The sequence below is a fragment of the Mesocricetus auratus genome, unplaced genomic scaffold (genome assembly GCF_017639785.1).
Source record: "Mesocricetus auratus isolate SY011 unplaced genomic scaffold, BCM_Maur_2.0 Super-Scaffold_100008, whole genome shotgun sequence".
Classification (NCBI taxonomy): domain Eukaryota; kingdom Metazoa; phylum Chordata; class Mammalia; order Rodentia; family Cricetidae; genus Mesocricetus; species Mesocricetus auratus.
The window spans coordinates 83,243,050-83,258,680 of NW_024429192.1; the positions used below are offsets into that span (position 1 = coordinate 83,243,050).

General features: G+C 52.1%; 1 protein-coding gene across 1 annotated transcript; it reads left to right on the forward strand.

Annotated features, from left to right (window-relative positions):
• Window positions 1-376: 376 nt before the first annotated feature.
• Arpc1b (actin related protein 2/3 complex subunit 1B) lies at window positions 377-15,058 on the forward strand. Its single transcript, XM_005079919.4, has 10 exons — window positions 377-493; window positions 7,363-7,439; window positions 8,276-8,380; window positions 9,511-9,733; window positions 10,829-10,936; window positions 11,839-12,045; window positions 12,149-12,224; window positions 13,774-13,979; window positions 14,458-14,548; window positions 14,738-15,058. The coding sequence occupies exons 2-10, from the start codon at window positions 7,376-7,378 to the stop codon at window positions 14,774-14,776; spliced, it is 1,119 nt and encodes a 372-aa protein (XP_005079976.1). The 5' UTR covers window positions 377-493; window positions 7,363-7,375; the 3' UTR covers window positions 14,777-15,058.
• The last annotated feature ends 573 nt before the right edge of the window (window positions 15,059-15,631 follow it).

Genomic DNA, 15,631 nt, shown 5'->3' on the forward strand with positions numbered 1-15,631 from the left:
CCTGGACACCAGCGACTCTGCCACCTTTGGGACTCTGAAGATCTGGGGGGAGTGGCCGCCTAACGCCGGGGCCGGTAATTAGGCGCCTGGGGTGGCTCCCAGAGAAAGTGGGGCTGAGGCCCGCAGGGGTCACTAAGTTCCGGGGTGCCTGTGTGTGGCCTCAAAGCCTCTGCATTCTTGGTGGCCCGAGCTCGGGCACCCTCTCTCCTAGCCTCAGTTTCCCCACAAAGAAAGAAGAAGAGACAACGTGCGCTCTCCAGGCGAACCTGGAGCTGAGCTGGACTTTACTGAGGTCAGGCTGGTTCCGTACCTCGAGGGGTGGGCGGGCCCTGGGATCTGGCCAGAGCCGCCCGGGTCCCGCCCCCGGTCCCTGCCGGGCTGTGCCCGGAGGCCCCGCCCCCCCGCCCACGAGGAAGTGGCTGCGGTGCTGCGCGGGTCTCAGAGCCAGTTCGGCGCGTCGACTGTCCAGAGTCCGCGGCCGGGGCACCCCGAGGTGAGGGGTGTGGGATGGTCGCGCGGCGCGTGGGGGGTATGAGGCCACCTAGAAGTCAGGGGACTGGAAACTATGTTCGACGGTGGGGGGGGGGATGGGGATGAGAGAGGAATGGAGGGCCGTGTGCGTGGGGGCCTGATGGGGTTCCAGGCGAGGGTGGGACTGGAGATGAGCTATTGGGGGGGGCGGCGTTCTGGGGATGCGGGGCGCGGTGAGAAGAACCGCAGAAATTCCCCTCGCACTCGACGCCATCAAGGCGGCACAGCCCCAGCCCTCGCGCCCCCTCTCTGCCTTCCTGGTCCCGCTTTCCGATCCCCGCGCCCCGTGTTGCCCCGTTACTTCGGGTGCACGGCCCCACGCCCAGTCACTTCCCCCCCTTGGTCCGCAGCCTTCCGGGTTGTCGCGACCGGGAAATGAGCTGGCGCCCCCGCCCCGCCTCATCCCCCAGTGACCATGCCCACCCGGCCAGGGTTCAGGGATTCAGGTCTCACCGGGTGCGGGGCGAGCGGACCCCGGGCAGCGCGAGAGAAGCCCAGCGGACCACTCGGGACTGGGCTGGACCCGCCAGTAATACTGAACTGGGAGTCAGCCCAGGTGCTGGCCCTAGAGCTTGTTCCCTTAGGCAGCTCTAGCCTGGGGCGGCGTAGCCGGTTACGCGGGCGAGCCACCCAGCAGCTGTGGAGCTCAACTTGCCTGGAATATGGGGACCTTCAAGGCTTAGCGGCCAGATGTGTCCAGCACAATTGGCAGTGTGCCTGCCTGTTGCTGCCGACCTCATTCTTGCACCCGGTTGAACCTGGCCTTGTGTAGCGGGAGGGTGGGGTGGGGTCCCAAGCGCAACCTTGCCGGGTGACTTTGAAGGAAGTTAAACTTCTTCACGTGAGAAAGAAACAGACTTACTAGGTTGACTCCGGTTGTAAGAGCATGTGTGGCTGGAAGATGGCGCAGTGCATGAAAGCACTGGCTGTGCAAGCGTGAAGACCTAAGTTCGGATCTCTAGCATCTACGAGAAGCTGGGGGGGGTATGTCTGTATCCTAGAGCTCCTTTGTGGGGATTAAGATAGCCGAAGTTGTCCCCCGACGTCCACGGACACACACACACACACCAGGGTATAAGGCAGAGTTCTGTGTGAACAAAATGTCTGTTGATCCTTTTTTGCCTTGGGTTTTTGTTTGCTTTTTAGATAGGGTCTCATTATATAGCCCAGGCTGGCCTCGTACTCATTGGGATCTGCTTTCCTTTGCTTCCCCAGTGCTGAGATTAAAAGTGAGCACACATTTGTGCCATTTAAAAACTAAATAACCTCAACATGGGTTAGAGTGCTTTGTCTTGGTCCCAGGGCCTCACACTTTTTAGGCAAGTGTGCCACACCCTCCAGCCCCCCTCCACCAGTGGTATGTGGGGTTTTCCACTCTGTTACTGGTGTGTGTGTGTGTGTGTGTGTGTGTGTGCGCGTGCGCGCGCTCTCGATCTCCCTAGGGTGGCAGAAAGTGATGTCAGATTCTCCTGGAGCTGAGTGTTTGGTGGTTGTGAGTTACTAGAGCTGAACCCTGGTCCTCTACAAGAGCAAGTGTTCTTAATCCCGGCATCTTCTCTCCAACTACATGCTCTCTGTTCTTATACCACCCTTCAAGTACACAGAGCAGGTGAGCACCTGAGGATCTCTCCACAGCCCTGCCTGCACCGAGTTTTATGTGTTTTGGAGGAGTTTTGTTTTGATTATTTGAACTGCTGTTTTACAGTATTTTAAAATTGTTTTAAGCTGTGTTGCTGGATTTGACTTTGCCTAGTTCAGTAAGACTTCAAGTGCAGCCTAGAGGAGGAGGAACTGGGGGTTTCAGAGGGCTGCTCACACCACCCAGGCTCCTACCCACAACAGGAAGTTGAGTAAGGCTTAGCACCATAAAAAAGAAAAAAAAAAACCAAACTGCTGCTGACTGCCCAGAGCACAGGGCCTGAGCTGGGTGGGGACTTCCTGGATTGCCTGTGGAGCCAAGGTCCTTGCTGCAGGCAACTGCTGCCTGGTGTAAGTCTCAAATCCAGGCAAACTGTGGATTCAAGGAAACAGAGCCAAGAAAAACCAACTGAGCAAGGAAAGACCAACAGGCTGTGCTTGCCCAGCCAGGATGGGGAGAGCCACAGTATTAATTAATTTATTTATTATGGGGGGGGGGGAGAGGGAGGGAGAGAGAGAGGGGGGGTGTGGACGTGTTACAAGAGTTGGTTCCCTCCTTCTGTGTGGGTCCAGGATATTGAACTCAGATCATCAGGCCGGGCAGCAAGCGCTTTCACTTGCTGAGCCATCTTGGCCAGAGCCCTTGTTTACTTATTTATCTTAGACAGCCTCACCCTGAAGCCCAAGCTGGCTTCAAACTCTTGATCCTCCGGTCTCAGCCTCCTGAGTGCTGGCATCTGTGTGGTACCACACCCTGTTGGGGAGTTTTAACCCAGCACTCTTAGAGGGACTCTGAGACCCAAGACCTGAAAGAATGGTCTTGGCTGCATAGCAGCCTGAGGGGCTGGTCAGCTGGCTTAGGGGGGGGAAGCTGCTTCATCAATCCTCCCAGCCACAGGAGATGCCTAGAGTAATGGCTTCTTACTTTTCTGACCACTTCTTCCGTTAGGAGCTGGCCCCGGCCCCCCCCCCCCAGCCATCAGTTGTTGATGCATTCCTGTGATGCAACAGGGCATGTTCCCTGACTCACCATCCCTCAAGACAGGCAGCAAATGAGAATGGAAGTCATTCATTCAGCAGCAATGGTCAAAAAATATTCCTGGAGGGCTGGAGGTGTGGCTCAGTGGTAGTGCACCTGCCTAGAATTCCCCGGTGAGGGGCTGGGGTGTGGCTCAGTGGTAGAGCACCTGCCTAGAATTTCCTGGTGAGGGGGCTGGGGTGTGGCTCAGTGGTAGAGCCCCTGCCTAGTATGCATAAGACTTTGGGTTCCATCCCTAAAACTGTGAAGGGGGGAAAAAAACCAGTTCCTTATGTGCCTGAAGCTGGGCTCAAACTCACAATCCTCCTGCCTCAGTCTCTAGAGTGCAAGGGGTTTCTGGTGTGTGCCACCATGCACAGTCATGTGTAAACCAGTGGTTGTGGTACACAGCTTTAATCCTAGCACCTGAGAAGCAAAGGCAGGCAGCTCTCTTAGTTTGAGGCCAGCCTGGTCTACAGAGCGAGTTCCAGGACGGCCAGGGTGACACAGAGAAACCCTCTCAAAAAACCAATAAAAAATGAAAAATGTATGTTTAAAAAAAATGTAAGGTCCTGTCAAAAGACCTTAGTTCTTGGACAGTCTCAGGGTAAAAGCAACTCACCTTGAAGACCCAAGGCACCATTCAGTGCCCCTGCTAGGAATCCAGAGGGAAACAGACCCTTCCTTGGGTGACATGCTACTGTCACTCCTTTGCCCTCCCGGCCCTGAGCCTGCTGGCAGGGAGTAACCCTGCATGGGCAGTACTATGGGCGGTACTACCGGGAGAACAGAGAGACCCAGTCCTGTGCTGGTAGGCGATTGCCTGGAGCCAGACAGGAAGTTTGGTCCACACTCCCCCAGTCTCCCCCAGTTTCCAGGGCAATTATAGAGCAGGAGCCATCTCATAGTCCCCCCTCCCAACCCTTTTGACAGACAGATGAGAGGGCTCAGGGTCTAACTCAGCAATAGAGTGCATTGGCCCTGAGTCTGATCATCAGCAGCCTCACAATAAGTAATTAAAATCCTCCCTCCTAAGTGCAAGGATTACAGTTTGTATCACCACACCCCACTCCTGCTTGCATTTCTCTGTGTACTCTTTTTTTTTTTTTGCAACAGGGTTTCTCTGTGTAGCCTTGGCTGGCCAGGAACTTGCTCTGTAGACCAGACTGACCTCAAACTCACAGAGATCACGGGTGCTGGGCTTTAAAGGTATATGTGGGCCACCAAAGGTGGCTTCTGGGTACTTTTACACCAAGGCAGGCAGTGGGTGACCTCCCTCCCTCACCCCTTTTGTAGGTCTGGGCCCTGCTAGTTTGGTTGTTTTTCCAAGGCTATGAGAAGAGGGAGCTGAATCTTCCCCTTCCCCATTTGCATCTGGTTCTCCTGTGCCTTTTTAAGGTGATGTCAGAACTCACACTCAAGTGTCAATGGTTGGTTGGCAGATGTGTCCACTCCTCATTTACTCTCACCCAATGCCTATGGGTAGCATTACTAGCTTTTTGCTGCTCTTCCACACACCCTTCAGGTTCCAGGAAACTAGGCCAGGACTCCTCCACTTGGCTTACATCACCCAGTAGGACACAGGGAGCCTGCTGCTGAGGGTGGTGGTGTCAGGCCCATGGAGACTGGTGGGGCCCATACTGGGAAGGCAGACTCTCGTCCTGGACTTCTGGTCGCCACGGGGAAGATGGGCATCAACTTCCACTGGAGTAGGAACCAACCAGAGCTCAGCTGGGCTTTGGAGTGGCTTCTGACTCAGCTCTGCTGTGCTTGATGTAGTTTATGGATTAGGCTGACTTCAGGCTTCCTCTGCTGATCTTGTGTTTTGTTTATTTATTTATTTATTTTTGAGACAGGATTTCTCTGTGTAGCCTTGGCTGCCCTGGAACTCGTTCAGTAGACCAGGCTGGCCTCAAACTCAAGAGATTTGTCTGCTTCTGCCTCTGTCTCCTGAGAGCCAGGATTAAAGGCATGTGCCATCCCCACCAGGCTATTGGGTTTTGTTTGTTTTTGTTTTTTTAAATATTTTATTTATTATGTATATTATATCATCTTATTTATTTATTATGTATATTATGTTGTCTGCCTGCATGCCAGCAGAGGGCACCAGATCTCACTCAAGGTGGTTGTGAGCCACCGTGTGGTTGCCGGAAATTGAACTCAGGACCTCTGGAAGAAACAGTCAGTGCTCTTAACCGCTGAGCCATCTCTCCAGCCCTGTTTTTGGTTTTGTTTTGTTTTTTTGGAGACAAGATTTTTCTTCTCTGTGTAGCTTTGGAGCCTGTCCTGGACTCTGTAGACCAGGCTAGCCTTAAACTCTGAGAGATCTACCTGCCTCTGTCTCCCGAGTGCTGGGATTAAATCTCCACCTGGCTGATATGTTTGTTTTGGGGGGGGTTTGTTTGGTTAGGTGGTTTTTTTTTGTTTGTTTGTTTTTTGAGACAGGGTTTCTCTGTGTGGCTTTGGAGGCTATCCTGGACTTGCTCTGTAGACCAGGCTGGCCTTGAACTCACAGAGATCTGCCTGCCTCTGCCTCCCAAGTGCTGGGATTAACGCTGATCTGTTTTTTTTTTAAAGATTTATTTATTTATTATGTATACAGTACTCTGCCTGCATTCATATCTGCATGCCAGAAGAAGATGCCAGATCTCATTACAGGTGGTTGTGAGCCACTATGTGGTTGCTGGGAATTGAACTCAGATCCTCTGGAAGAGCAGTCAGTGCTCTTAACCGCTGAGCCATCTCTCCAGCCCCGCTGATCTGTTTTTTTAAGAGAAGATCAGTGAGGGTTTATATAATTACTAGCCAGGTCAGAATCCTAACTTGGCCAGCCTCTTCTAGGGGAAGAAGGTAGGAGTACCCTTGTTGGCTTCCTTCACCTGAATGTGCCCCCTGTGCTGCCTTCTGCCGTGAAGGGAACCCTACAAGACTGACAGACTCACCCGTGAGAGTGCGGTGCTCCACACAGGAGTTTCTTCTACTTAAAAAAAAAAATAGATAAATTTTAATTGTGTGTCTTTCTGTGTGGGTATGCACATCACTGTAGTGCCTGCAGAGACCAGGAGAGGGCAATGGGTTCTTCAGCAGAAGCTGCAGCCGGTTGTGACACCTGATGTGGGTCTTGGAAGCCAAACTCTGGTCCTCTACAAGAATCAGATGAACTCCTAAGCCATCTTTCATGCCTCTTCCACTTTTCTGATAGGTAGCAGATGCACTCAAGAGATAGGGTGGACTCTTTTGACAGGAGACACTCAACAACATACATGCTTTTGTTTTGTTTTTTAATTTGTATACAGTCTTCTATCTGCATGTATGCTTGCAAGCCAGAAGAGGGCACCAGATCTCATTATAGATGGTTGTGGGCCAGCATACCTGTTTATACATCCTTAAATGTGAATAGAATCTCTATTTCCCGTGATAGCTCTACCCTCCACTCATAGATGTCTCTTAATATTTATTATTTAAAATGTATCACGCTGGGCACGGTGCTGCATACCTTTCTTTGGTCTTAGCACTAGAGGGAAATGGGGAGGTGGATTGAGGCCAGCCTGCCCTATAGAGCAAGTTCCAGGACAGCCAGGGCTACACAAAGAAACTGTCTCGAAAAACCAGAAACAGAAGAAAATGGCTAGGTGTGGTCACACACTTGGAATGCCAGTGTTGAGGCAGAGACAGGTGGTTCCCTGTCTCAAGAAAAGCAAGGTGGATGGCACTTCAGAATGACACCTGGCCCCCATGTGTCCAAGACTTGAATACAACTATCTAGCCTGAGTCATGTGTGCACACACACACCTGCTTGCTGAGCAAAGATTTTCTGAGTCTACTGGGTCCCCATTCTGGGCATGCGGGGTCTGGTTTCTGCTGGCACGTGTGTCCCGTACCACCCCAGGAACTGTCTAGAATGTCCCTGTTGTACCTGTAAGCAAGAGGTTTTTACCAGGTCAGCAGGGGGTGGGCAGGCCATGGGTAGGGTTTATCAGTGAGTGCCCTGTGGAAGGTTCATGATGCAACTGAACCCAGAATGAAATGGCAAGGAGTGTAGGCCTGAGCCGTGCGTGGGTGCGTGCGAGACTACACTATTAAGAAACTGAGGCACAGGCCTAGGGTGACCTAGGCTGCTTCCCTGCCAAGGCAGGGCACAGCTGACCTGCATTCTTCCCCTCCCCTGGGTCCAGGAGACAAGGGACTATGGCCTACCACAGCTTCCTGGTGGAGCCCATCAGCTGCCATGCCTGGAATAAGGACCGAACACGTGAGTGCTCACTTCTGCAAGGTGGCCTCCTGAGCTGGGATTGGTTGGGACCAGCTGGGGACATGGGTGACAGGGCATTTGAGGGGTGGGGTGCAGCCAGACTCCATACCTTGGGTCTCTGCTTAAGGCAAGTGCTTGCTCCTAGGAGAGCAGTGAGGAACCGGAGAGCAAGCAGGGGAGGCCAGGCATGTAGAAAGGGATGTTGGCATGCTGGATGGATGGCGGTTTAACAGCCTGGGCCTCCTGGAGCAGTTCTGGCGGGTGGTGGAGAAAGTTATAATGAAAAACACTAAGGACAGGTGCTACACACCTGTCATCCCAAAACTTAGGGAGGCTGAGGCCGGGGGATTATAAGCTTGAGGCCAGCCTGAGCTACACAGTGAGATCTTTTCTCCAAAAACAACAAAATAAGCTTTAGCATTGCTTACCAAGCCCGATGAGTTTGGTCTCCAGGACCCACATATTGGAAGGAAAGAGGTCACTACTGTAAGTTGCTCTCTGACATTCCACTCACATGCTGTGGCATTCCCATAAGTACACATAGCACAAAATAAACAAATGTAAAAAACTTAAGGGGGTGGTTAGGAAGGCGCCAGGCCAACATGAAGGATGTGGGGACAGGGCAGTAAGGGCTCCTGCCAGAGCTGTGGGCTGGGGTGAGGCTCCAGGGTCCCGAGACTGCTGTGGGGAATTCAGGGTGATGGGTACAGACATGGGGTGGCCCGGCGGGACATGAGGGGCTTCAGACCGGCCTGGCTCTTAAAGAGCACTTTAGTGGAAAGCAGAGGGTGGGTACCCGTGCTGCTGCCTCCTTAAACTCTGCCTCTCTCCCACAGAGATCGCCATCTGCCCCAACAACCATGAGGTGCACATCTATGAGAAGAGTGGTGCCAAGTGGAACAAGGTTCACGAGCTGAAGGAGCACAATGGGCAGGTGACAGGTGGGCCAGGACCGCCCTCTGGAGAGGAGGCAAAGGGACAGAGCAGGTCCCGGTGGGGCTATCCACTCACTCACAATACTAGTTGCAATAGTCTGGGTTGTGGTAAAAACCACCCTCTTCAAATTAGCTTGGAGACCATAAAGACGGCTCAGCTGATAAAGGGACTTTAGTTCCATCCCCAGGACACACATGTAGGAGAGAACCAGTTCCTACAAGTTGTCCTGATTGCCACAAAATAGCATACACAAAGACAAATAATACAGTTTTAAAAATTAAAAGTCAAGCCAGGGCGGTGGTGTAGCATGCCTTTAATCCCAGCACTCGGGAGGCAGAGGCAGGTGGATCTCTGTGAGTTTGAGACCAGCCTAGTCTACAGAGTGAGTTCCAGGACAGGCTCCAAAACAATACAGAGAAACCCTGTCTCGAAAAAACAAAAATAAGAGCCAGGCGTTGGTGTAGCACGCCTTTAATCCCAGCACTCGGGAGGCAGAGGCAGGCGGATCTCTGTGAGTTCGAGGCCAGCCTGGTCTATAGAGTGAGTTCTAGGATAGCCTCAGAGAAACCCTGTCTTGAGAAGCCAAAAGAAAAAAACAAAACAAAACAAATTAAAAGTCAAGTTGGCTTGGGTGGTGAAAAGATCATGTTGTTTCACACAACTAAACACTTAGATGTTTGTGGCTTCCCCGAGAGGCTTGGTCCAACAGTTCAGCATTACTAGGACCTGTCTCTTGGCTTTAACTCTAGAATGTCTGGCGTTAGCTTGTGGAGATTGTGAGGTCCCCTACTAAGCTTTAGTAGTTATTCCTAGTGTGTTGGTTAGGAGCGGGGGGATGCCAGTGCATGGTTGGGGATGTGGCTCAGCAGTAGAGGACCTGCCTAAAATTGCCCAGTGAGGAACTGGGCATGGGTCTCAGCAGTAGAGCCCTTGCATAGAATCCCCCAGTCAGGGGCAGAAATCAACAGTTCAACAGTAGAACACCTGCCTAATGCCCAGCAAGGGGCTAGAGGCATGGCTCAGTGGTAAAGTACTGTTAGCATGAGCAAGGCACTGAGCACCGTAGTTAAACATCTAGGCATGGCCACTGTAGCTTGGATGGCTTTAGCCTGTGTCCTCTGACCTGTCCCTGCAGGCATCGACTGGGCCCCTGAGAGTAACCGCATTGTGACCTGCGGCACAGACCGCAATGCCTATGTGTGGACGCTGAAGGGCCGCACGTGGAAGCCCACTCTGGTCATCCTGCGGATCAACCGAGCTGCGCGCTGTGTGCGCTGGGCCCCCAATGAGAACAAGTTCGCCGTGGGCAGCGGCTCCCGTGTCATCTCCATCTGTTATTTTGAGCAGGAGAATGATTGGTGGGTGCTTGGTGGGGCCAGAGAAGGTGGGGGGTGAGGGTGGTGGGGGAATCCAGGGTGGGGGTAGGGGTACTGGTGAGCCCAGGACTGCAGAGGATGCAAGATCAGAATGTCCTCAAACTCAGCAAATTAAATGTGGAGACTCTTGCTCCTATGACTCCTGGGAAATCTGCCCTTTGAGCCTCGCTGGTGAGGCAGAGGGTCCTCTTCAGTGTTCCCACAGCTCTGCCTTTGTTATAACAAACCCATAGACCACACTACTGCTGCTTCTGGGGACACTACACCCTGTGCACACGATGCCACCAGCTTCCTAGCAGCACTGTAGATTGGACCTGCCACCCACGTGTCTCAGATGTGTCATATTTCAGGGACCACCCACAAACACCCAGCCACACTTTTAAGGATCTGAATGTAGCCCAGAATGGATCCAAGCTCAGTGTATAGCCAAGGTGACCTTGAACTTGTGATCCTTCTGCCTCTGCCTCCCTAGTGCTGGGATGATAGGTATGCACCACCATGTCTAGTTTATGCAGGGCTAGGAATGGAATGTAAGACTTCATTATGCTAGGAAAATACTCTGCCATTTAACTACACCTCTAGCCCTAGGGAACTGAACCTAGGGTTGGTCTCCTGCATGCTAGATAAGAGCTCTGCCACTGAACCACACTGCTAGCCCTAGTTTTGTTTGTATTTTGAGACAGGCTCTTGCAATGTAGCCAAGGCTACCTTTGAATTCCATTTTCTAGTATTTGTGTGTACCAGATGCCTGTCCTAGCTAGTATTGGGAGACAAGGACAGTTTTGAGTGTGGAAAACCAGAATTCAAATTCTACCCTAGCCATTTAGAACCATATGATCTTATGTGGTTGGTGGTGACAAGGTGACAAGTTTTCACCTCGGAAAGAACCCAGTAAGCACATCACTGCCTGGAGAAGGCACTCAAGTGTCTCTTATTTGAGGTGCTTATTGGCCCTACTGTCCCCAGACACTGCAGTCTATGTCGCCTACCTCCTGCCTTTTTCCCGTGTGGGTGGCCCTACTGTCCCCAGACACTGCAGTCTATGTCGCCTACCTCCTGCCTTTTTCCTGTGTGTAGGTGGGTGTGCAAGCACATCAAAAAGCCCATCCGCTCCACGGTCCTCAGCCTGGACTGGCACCCCAACAACGTGCTTCTAGCTGCAGGCTCCTGTGACTTCAAATGCAGGTGAGCTGGGCATCCACCTGAGGGGAACCCTAGCCAACCAATAGGAGGGACCCAAGCTCTTCCTTCCAGCCCAACTCCTGATGTGCTACCAGCATGGTGACCTGGGGTCCCTGGGGTATCAGACAGTGTTTACTCTGCAAATGATCACCACCATAGCCTGTTAGCACCCATCTCTTGAATGTCAGCAAGATCTCTCCAAGTCCTCACCTACCACAGCTGTCCTGATTTCTACTGAAGGAGAATGGTGTGTACTTATCCTACTAAGCTACAAATGACTGATAACCTCAACAAAACTCACTTTGTTATTTTTTACTTTTGAACCTATAAATCTCTCTTGGCTAGTGAACCCCAATTCCTTCCAGCTCTAGGCAGACTGTGCCCCTTCCCCAAATCTCTGAATTTTCACTTGGGAGACTATAGGCACCAGAGGCCTCTTTCGTGATCCTGGGGACCAGAGAACGTGATATCCCACAAGGCTTTAGGTTGGTAGGGAGGGAGCTGGTCTGTTGGCTCCCACCAACTTTTGTTTTCATGAGACAGTGTCTTACTGTATAGGCCAGGCTGTCCTTAGGATCCTCTATTAGAGGTGTGAACCAGGTGGGTCAAGAGGAGTTTAATGTGTATGGAATGGCGCTCGGGGGCCAAGAGGAGAGGGCAGAATTGGAGCACGAGAGCTGTTCCAGCCACTGGCTATAAATGTCTAGCTTGGCAGGAACTGGTGCACCCCCTGGAGCCATAACAGTTATGAGTGGTCAGCTTTCAGGTTAGGGTCCCATTGGTGGCAGGAGGTCACGGGACTCTGAGCTCAGACTTCATCAAGTCCCGCCTGCAGCTGGGACCCACAGGCTGCGTGTGGCTGATCTGGAGGATCCGCCTCTCAGGCACCTTTGTTCTCCCTACAGGATCTTCTCTGCCTATATCAAGGAGGTGGAGGAGCGGCCGGCGCCTACACCATGGGGCTCTAAGATGCCCTTTGGGGAGCTGATGTTCGAGTCAAGCAGCAGTTGTGGCTGGGTGCATGGTGTCTGTTTCTCAGCCAGCGGGAGCCGTGTGGCGTGGGTAAGCCACGACAGCACCGTGTGCCTGGCAGACGCTGACAAGAAGATGGCGTGAGTATGGGGACAGAGGGTGTGGGGAGGGCAGGTGCAGCTGAAGCACAGAGCAGGGGGTGGGGAGGAGGGGACAGTGTGGCTGACCCAGTTTCTCTTTCAGGGTTGCAACCCTGGCCTCTGAAACCTTGCCGCTCCTGGCCATCACCTTCATCACAGAAAACAGTCTAGTGGCAGCGGTAAGTGGCCTTTGGGGATGCAAAGGCAGGGGCCAGTAAGTAGTCTCTCTTCACTCATCCCTTGCTCCCTCCCTCTCCTGCTTTCCTTCCTTTATCTATATATTATGCACAATGGTTTGGGTTATGCTGTAGCAACAAAATTTCCCAGCTGTGCATGGCATGGCACAGGTTTGGTTTGTTCTTTTTCTTCTTCTCTGTATAACAGCTCTAGCTGTCCTGGAACTCGCTCCGTAGACCAGGCAGCTTCGAACTCACAGAGATCCACCTGCTTCTGCCTCCCGAGTGCTGGGGCTAAAGGTGTGCATGGCCACCATCCAACCACACGGGTATTTCTGACAGGATCTCACTATGTAGCCTAGGCTAGTCTTCCCTTTTCCCTCTAAGTTCTCCAGGCTGACCCGTAATTCACTCCGCAACCGAGGCCAACCTCCAACTTACAATCCTCCCTCAGCCTCCAAGTAACTGGGATTGCACGTGTTCTTGCTGGCACATCTATCCAGTGTGGGTATTGTGGGGGAGGGGACTCTGAAGGAGACTTCGTTTCCAGTGCTTCCCCAGTTGTCTTGAGTGGAGAAGAATCCTAGAATTGTGCCCTCACACCTTTGCTCATACTGGCCAATGCAAATGACAAGGTCATTCCTAACTGAAAAGGCAGGTCTGTGGCCCCTGAGTTCACTCTGGGGGTGAAAGCACCTGATGAGTTCAATTTCTGGATCCCACATAGTGAAAGGAGAGAACCAACTCTTCACAGGTTGCCCTCTGACCTTAACATGCACCCATGGCACCTGTACAGACACCAACTTTTTTTTTTTTGGTTTTTCGAGACAGGGTTTCTCTATTTTTTTGGAGACTGTCCTGGAACTCACTCTGTAGACCAGGCTGGTCTCGAACTCACAGAGATCTGCCTGCCTCTGCCTCCCAAGTGCTGGGATTAACGGCGTGTGCCACCAACGCCCGGCTCACATCATTTTTATTTATTTATTTATTTTATTGGTTTGGTTTTTTTCGAGACAGGGTTTCTCTGTGGCTTTGGAGGCTGTCCTGGAACTAGCTCTTGCAGACCAGGCTGGCCTTGAACTCACAGAGATCCGCCTGCCTCTGCCTCCCAAGTGCTGGGATTAAAGGCGTGTGCCACCAACGCCCGGCTTCACACCATTTTTAAAGCCAGGTGTGTAGGAATGGACTCAGGGTCACATGAAAGCTACTGTCCTGTCCATTATTCTATTAATATGGAGGTGCCAGAATTTGTTTTCTGCCTGGAGGATTACCCTGTTGGGATGGAGATCTGCTCAAGGAAAGGGTCCCAGACATGCATCAAGTACATGCTGGCCTTGTATGGTTGGAGGGAAGACAGCCTTCTTGTCTGTGCCTACTTGATACATCTGAGGCTGAGGTCCTGGTATATCCCCCCCAGCTGGGGCATCTGTCTCTTGGTAGCTCTCAGTGGCTGCCAGATGCCTTCATCACCACGTTTCACATCAAGCCTCAGTTTCCGTTTTAGAGTCCCTATCTCAAATGATGCTTCAGTGGTACTCCTGTGTCTCCTCAGGGCCACGACTGCTTCCCTGTGCTATTTACCTATGACAATGCTGCGGGGACATTGAGCTTTGGTGGTCGGCTGGATGTGCCCAAGCAGAGCTCCCAACGTGGCCTGACAGCCCGAGAACGCTTCCAGAACCTCGACAAAAAGGCCAGCTCTGAGGGTGGCGCAGCCATGGGCGCTGGCCTGGACTCGCTGCACAAGAACAGTGTCAGGTGCTTCTGCAGACACTCGGGAATCGCTTCAGAGGGCTGGGGTGGGAGCCAGAGAGAGGTGGGGCTGAAACAGCACAGTACTGGAGGGGTAGTAGAGGCAACAGGCTGCAGTCACACCGGCTCTACCTATGTGGCTGGCTGGGGCTTGCCTAGACATAGTGGGAGTGTGACTATTGGGCTTCTTGGGGGCCGGTCTCTTACTAGATTCCCTCCAAGTGTGGGAGACCCTCCAAACCCCCAAAACTACCAGCCACAGGGGTACACCCTATAGCATTCTAGGAAGCAGGTACTCTGCTTATCCTTGGCTAGCTAGGCCTTACGAGGTCTTTTGAACCTGTTTTCCCTCACCTGACACACTTGTTTCTCCAAACCTTGTTTCTTAACTGGTCTTACCCCATCATCTTGGCATTTCTTATGGGGATGGGTCCTGGGAGCTCGTGGCCAGGAAGCTTGGCCTCTAAACCCAATCTTCCTACAGTCAAATCTCGGTGCTCAGCGGGGGCAAGGCCAAGTGCTCGCAGTTCTGCACAACAGGCATGGATGGTGGCATGAGCATCTGGGATGTGAAGGTGAAGCTGCCCCCGTACCCCCATTCCCCATTTTCTTCTTGGCAGTTTCCCTGGGGCCTGGGACAGGGATCTTTGGGGCTTGCCCTTCTGTTGGGATTCACAAACTGCTCTCTTTTGTGCTGGGGCTGAGATAGGTGTGGGGTATCTGCAGGACATCGGAGAACCAGCCTGTCCATTCTGTATTTTCAGAGCTTGGAGTCAGCCTTGAAGGACCTGAAGATCAAATGAGCTGTGGGATACCACCATCATCCCAGCTGCTTGGAAAAAGGGAAAGGGACAGGGGAGGCCAAGGGTTGCTTTGCTGAATGCTTCTAGGGTGCCAGTACGGGGCTGCTCCCCAAGAAGGGAGGAAACAGGTAGGAATTTTCCTACCTGTTTAAGGAACAGGTGCCTTTTAAAGAAATGCTTTCACTTATTGCTTTAAAAAGAAAGGAAGAAAAAAAAAGCCCCTAAGCACAATGCTGGTCATGAATGGCTTTAGAATATGGGGTAATAAACACACCAACTGCAGACAGGCTTGCCTGTGTCTGAAAGAAGCTACTTGCTGTATGCGTGGGGGCTGCTGGAAGCAAAACTGACCCTTAGTACAGGGGACCTTCTCTCCTGACTGCGCTTCATTTACTTATTAAGTGGTGTGATTCTGACACAAATGAGGTACACATTGGTCTGGATCATAGTGGAAATCTCTTATTTTTCTACTATGATATAGGCAGCTGAGTTTTGGAAAATGCTCATTAGGGTTTTTTTTTGGGGGGGGGGGTCCAGACAAGGTTTCTCTGTGTAACTTTGGAGGCTGTCCTGGAACTTGCTCTGTAGACCAGGCTGGCCTCGAACTCACAGAGATCCACCTGCCTCTGCCTCCTGAGTGCTGGGATTAGAGGCGTGCACCACCATTACCCAGCACGTACATTGGTTTTTATACAATCCCCTATCTCTATTTTATCCTGAGGCATTGTTACCCTTTTTACACAGCACCTGAGCTGACAAATTCCATCAAGGATTTCTAATGGTGAACACCATCCATTGTATGACAAATCACCCTAACAGACAGCACCACGACACACAAGTTCCCATTACTCTGGA

Excerpts from the sequence above, each read along its gene's own strand:
- Arpc1b (XM_005079919.4), top strand. The coding sequence starts at position 7,376 with ATGGCCTACCACAGCTTCCTGGTGGAGCCCATCAGCTGCCATGCCTGG. Across the intron at positions 7,440-8,275 it reads CTGGAATAAGGACCGAACAC|AGATCGCCATCTGCCCCAAC; the intron begins GTGAGTGCTCAC and ends TCTCTCCCACAG. Across the intron at positions 12,046-12,148 it reads GACGCTGACAAGAAGATGGC|GGTTGCAACCCTGGCCTCTG; the intron begins GTGAGTATGGGG and ends TTTCTCTTTCAG.